This window comes from Conger conger, chromosome 3 (genome assembly GCF_963514075.1).
Source record: "Conger conger chromosome 3, fConCon1.1, whole genome shotgun sequence".
NCBI lineage: Eukaryota > Metazoa > Chordata > Actinopteri > Anguilliformes > Congridae > Conger > Conger conger.
In genome coordinates this window covers 39078093-39084092 of record NC_083762.1, presented here as the reverse complement: position 1 = coordinate 39084092, position 6000 = coordinate 39078093, and the positions used below count along the sequence as shown (strand labels likewise).

At 40.3% G+C, this 6000-nt stretch overlaps 1 protein-coding gene across 2 annotated transcripts in view; it reads right to left on the bottom strand.

Moving 5' to 3' along the window:
- Positions 1–458: 458 nt before the first annotated feature.
- Positions 459–6000, bottom strand: part of csrnp3 (cysteine-serine-rich nuclear protein 3) — a 62572-nt gene continuing 57030 nt past the window's right edge. For both annotated transcript variants that reach the window (XM_061235573.1, XM_061235574.1), the window contains one exon: positions 459–4762. In XM_061235573.1, the coding sequence (XP_061091557.1) occupies positions 3683–4762 (1080 nt within the window). In that variant the 3' untranslated portion in view covers positions 459–3682. The remainder of the gene's footprint in view (positions 4763–6000) is intronic.

Below are 6000 nucleotides of genomic sequence, written 5' to 3'. Positions count from 1 at the left end.
ATAAGAAATGGGGAGAATGGGTTTAGTTAGTTAGTGGAATAGATTATTTAATGTAAAGTAATGTTCTCAGCCTAGGGTTTTTATGCACTAATTATTTAACCATGCATATTTACAATGACCTATCAAGTACTAATTGAACCTCCTATAAAAACTAAGGATATTAATCGGGTGCTGGATACGCAACATATGGAGCATTTGTGAGCCGTCCTGAAGAGGTTTCAAAGTGCGGGTCTCACTGTAAACCCAGGAAAGTGTGTGATTGGACGGAGGGAAGTATGTTATTTGTGGTTCCTCTTGGGGCGAGGACGGTTCAGTCCTCAGGTCAATAAAACCACGGCCATTTAAGCATGTCCCCAACCCAAGTCCAGGGGCCAACAAATTACTATCGCTGGTTTATCCCTTTACTGACCTCACTCCAAAGGGACCTCAGAACCTCAAGAAAATGCGCAACATACAGCTAGGCTCAGTTATTTATTTATTTCAAAGTCAGGTACTGGTGGAAAAGCAACAAAAAAAGGTAAACATTTGGCTCTTTTTTCTAAATTGTATTTAAAACCTCAATACATTTTAACATCTATCTAGCTATCGAAATAACATTATGTGAAATTAGATTTTCAGTTTTACCAATTCTTGCGATTTGAAGAGATAAGTAACATAACGACAGGCACATACCGCAGCTAAAACAAGAGCTAGACACATTTCACAACCATCAGAAAACAAAGGACAATTTAAGACCGCAGAAGCATCCTCCTTAATACAGACATTTGCAAGAAACCACAATAAATACGCATTTCAATATCATTCATTAATAAATACTTAAAATTCAAAATACAGCAGATTAACACAAACTCAGAGTAGCAACGTCACTCGTTGTCCATTTTCAGCTGCTTTGGCACAAAGGGAATGGCGGCTCTTGCCCTCAGATCTCAGAACCGAGCGCCAGTTCAGATTCATACACCAGTTAATAGAGAATCTGAATCCAGGGCAAACTAAAGCAGCCTTGCGAAATAGCACGTATGCCTTGAGTGATCTTCTAATCGCCACATCGTTTACTTGCATTTTTCCAGCATTAATAAACACTGAGAGATTTGTGGATGATGGTAGGCCTAAATCATATATCAACACCTCAGTCGTTGATTTATTGTAGTGCCTAATAGGCTATCTAAGGTGTTCACTGCACTCTCTCTGTATAGTAGTAAATACAGAAATAGATGTGTCACCCAGTGAGATCTGTTTAAGAATGATTCATTCTCCTTTTAATATTCCAATGCCTTGTGAATTACGAGCTAGATCATTAGAAGAATTGAACACTGATCAGGCCTATACCGCATGTTTGTAGTGGTGTAGACCAGTGGTTTTCAAACTCAGTCCTGGGGGCCCATGTGTTGGTGGGTTTTGTTCCAACTACAACTGCAATCCCATAGCAATGAACAAATAGTTAATTTGTCTTAATTACACTTTTCCTATTTTCAGATCCCTCTTTTGCCTTATTATACCAAAAATAGCGATGAAAAATGCATGCATGCCCTGAAGAATGTCCCACATTCACAGGTTAGATTGAGAATGATTAAATAGAGGTAAACTTGTTTTAAAGTGTAAAGACTGAGGTGAATCAACTGGCTCCTAATTGCTTTGCAAATGGTAACGAGCCATTTGACTTGTTATAATTGTATTTGTATTTGAATTCTTTATTATCAACCAAACAGCTAGTTCACACTTTACCCAATTAGCAGCTTGTTGATTTGCTTGTTGAGTCTTTAATTTGATCAGTTAATCAGTTAATTGATCATCTAATAATTTCCAACACAGCACTTCTATTATGTCATACATAACTATTTATGACAACATATCTTAAGAGGGTAAATAATCCCCGAAAACACAATTTAATAATACTACAGGATTACAGTTGTAGTTGGAAGAAAAACCAGCATACACATGGGTTCCCAGGACTGATTTTAAAACCACTGGTGTAGTCCATTCAGTGCTTTGCGGATTGTCTTTAACGATTCTCAAGATATTTTCTAGCTAATGTGCATCTAATGATTTACAGTAAAATTCTTCAGTCATTTACTGAGATCTGGTCATGTCATTGGTCGACACATCTCTCATATAATGCCCTTCAATTGAAAACTTTTCATTTTAACAATACATAGGGTCAACCCCATTGTAAATAATATTTAATAGTTGACATGTTCGCACCATTTCAGATGCTATTGCACACTGTCGAAGAAATATCCTAGACCTGTCCACTGTTTTTTAACATAGTTTCCCATCATTGCATTGAAAACGTCATTGTAGAGTAGTAGCCTATGCCTATAGTGTCAGCATATCTCAATACCAAAACTAGAATCATCTCCAAGTCTGCTCCCTGTGTGATCAGGTGGTCCACTGCCTTTTTAAAATTAAAAACCATGTTTTCTATAGACAGTACATTCTGTTTCAAACAATTATAAAAACTCACTTCAAGTTTACAATGAGCGTTGCTTTCATAAGTTTGCTGACCCCAAGATGATACAATCAAAGACATGGTCTAGTTAAACACCAGAAAAGTTTGGAGAGCTTTGTAGCTATGTATATAATACGTGGTCCAGTTGTATGTGGTTTCATTTGCCAGGAATTTTCTTTTTTACCATTACTAAAGCTTACCAGGAAGATTCAATGCTTGACAGAATTAGGACGAGGTCCATATCCAAATGCTAAGGGAGTCCCTGTTTTTGTGTTGCTATGTGATGCTGAAGTGATCTCAGTGATCTCGTCAGGTTTAAATGTATTTTTATTACATTTTGTGTTACTTGTGTTGTAAAGCTAAACTATTTCTTTGAAAACGGATTTAACAAATGCAGGAAAAATACTGATAGCAAACTGAACTGAAGTATTATTCAGTTATTCAATCTTTTATCACAATTCAAGTATTTTGGTCATTAAGGTAATTACATGGCAACTGCCCCTTCTCAGAATTCAGTCTAGAAAGTGCAAATGCAGAACTATAGCTTAATGTCATTTATACATCTCAAATCAATTTATGCTTTTTACATTTAAACTTAAAGCAATAGAGATTTAACAAAAATATTGCAGAGCCAATCCCATGCTATTACAAACAATAGAAAAGCACAAAATAGATATAACGACATAAATGTTTGTACAGTACATGTACACAGCTATTTAAAAACCCATATTGTAATAAAATGCAATAAATGCCAACAACAGCTCAAAAATAACATGCTTTTCATTATCAAAACATAACTTTACATACACGTCATAACCCCATAAACTGAAACAATGTACTTTTTCCACAGTTGACATATGGACATATAAAAGTTCTATCCACAATGTGCTGAAAACTAGAACCTTTACTTTTAAATGACAAGATACTTACATTTCACAGGCCTAAAGCTTACATGGTTCTGTGGTTTTTATTTTTGCATTTAAAACTAATATTATATAGGGACAGTAGGATTCCACAAAAACAACCCCACTTTGAGCCTGGACCCTTTTTTAAACCATTAGGGTTTTAAAATGAAAACTGTATGTGCAATTTGTGAAAAAGGTGTATCTAAAGCAAAAGCCGCTAATTCAGATTTTGCCATAAATTCAGTTTTTTAAATTGCATGTCTTTTTTTACCATACTTGTTCATTAATTGTACTTAGAAATTTCTAGAAATTCCCTAATAGGCGTGGCACGCTAAACTGGTGCGACCTGGGGAAAGCTCTCTAGAGAGGGAGATGTTTTACTACCGTCTGGCAGGGAGGACGCTTCAGACAGCCCGTTAGATAGGTCCTTAGGCTTCTCTGCCATGAAACAGTTCCCGTTATTGGTGTAGTGCTCTTGCGAGTTATTGTTCAAGTAGTTCTGGATCTCCATCTGGGAGGGGCCTTTTGGCAGGTCGTGGCACGTCCCATTGGACTGGACATTGTTCTCCAGGTCAGGAGCACGGCAGACCATGTTGGAGGACCCGCCGTTGGTCACCGAGAAGTGGTGGTTGGTGTAACGTTCCTCAGACGGCCTGGGGTAACTGGGGTACTGCTCAGAGCCGATGCCGAACATAGCCCCATTGCCATTGGCCACCCTTTCTTGGAAAGGCTGGGCTTCGCCGTAGGGCTCCGCGGTTTGTCCGACGGTGCCCAAGTTCTCCAGCTGGTAGCACTCTGCCGCGGAGCTGGAGAAGTAGGAGTTGCCGTTGGCGTGGCCGTTGTGCGCCGCGTTGTCTGAGTAACACAAAACGGAGGACAGGGGCACGACTTCGGCGTGGGTCACGGGAGACGCGCTCATGCTGTCCTCAAAGTCGTCCGACTTGTCGTCGTCGTCATCGTCCTCATCCTCCTCGGAATCGCTGGCCGCCAGGCTCTGGGTGCTGGAGTCGCTGAGGCCGCTGCAGAGGCTGCTGCCGTCGTCGTCTTCGTCGTCGTCGTTGTCCTCGTCGTCCTCCTCGTCGTCCTCCTCCTCCTCTTCGTCGTCGTCGTCGATGGGGTCGTCCATCTCCTCCGAGGCCTGGAGGTGCAGGAGAGCCGTGGGCGGGACGCTGTCGGCCAGCGCGTACTCCAGGCTGTGCTGGGCCTGGACCAGGGGGTTGGCGTGCACGCCCATGTCTCCGTGGTATCCGTTGGCGGCGGAGGCCTGCTGCTCACGGCTCTTCTCCAGCTCCAGCTTCATGATGGTGTGCAGGAAGTGAGTGCGGACACGGATGGGGTTGAACTCGATTCGGCCCGCGGTGTTGCTGCAGCCCTCCTTAGTGCAGCCGCAGGGGAAAGACATACGGTCCACCTGCAGCAACCAGACAAGACAGGGATATACACAATGAAAATATATACACAATGGGGTTTAGGGCAGGGGTAATTCAAGGTACGATAGGTCATTTCAGACGTCTAATGGTCAAGAGAGGAATTGCAGCAACAAACACCCTCAAACCACAACACTGTTTATCCCTCCCCCTTCGCTGTAAACGCGTTGATGTTGAAACCCCTCCCACTCCATTGGCTGTGGCAATTAGAACCAATTTTCAACTAATGAGCTTGAATTATTGTACAGTTATACAATGTTTTGGTACAGAGTGTCGGTCCGTCAACTGCATATTTTGACTATAAACACAGGCAGAGGGTGAGTCAACATGTCAGTGAGCCTTTTTCAATGATAGGAAGAGATTTCCAATGGTCTTGTAACAATTTAACGCAAAAATCTTTTCATGCTTACCCTCTAGTCAGGGCGGATTTAAACCTGGGCCACCAAGTGTGTTATATCTCTGGCCAATCAGTGGCATTACTCAATCAATTAATTATCAGGTACAAAGAAAGCCAGCAGTACTACTGGCCTCGAGGGCCAGTTTTGTGTACCTCTAGATTAGGGTGTTGTTAGGTTTACACAGTAAAAATGTAAGGTTCCTCCAACTACAAAATTGTAAGCAACTGATTACAATGTACTTTTTAAGTCGGCTCAACCTAGGTTCTTTGGATTAAAAATTCTAAGCTCCGATGCCTTTTATGTTGGCACGGCAACCATAAATAAGTTGTATTAACTCACATTGTGCTGTTCAGCTAACAAGACAAATAGGTCCAGTAAAATATCTGTAGTATTATGAATTACATTTTATTACACCATCCAAATGCAAAACCAGAATAAGTAAGTACAAATTGTACATTGGGTCAATGTAAAAAATAAATGTGTGAGGTAAAAAAACTGGGCCAGTGCAACATATGCAATGTGTCGAAAATTAGCATCTGAAATTGTATGTTTTAGACATACAATCATCATTAGTTGTATTCACAATGCAGATTTGCATAAATAAAATATCCATGCTGATTTGGATGATGGGACCTTTTAATATAAAAGGTACAAAATATACTGTACTTTATATGTATATACAGTGGGCTCTAGTGGGCTCCAATTATTGGCACCCTTAAAAATTTAGAAAAAAGGCTGCATACTGCATAATAAACAACATGGATAATTATCTATATTTTATATTCAATCATGCAGGAAAACTATATACTTTTATTTCAATACTA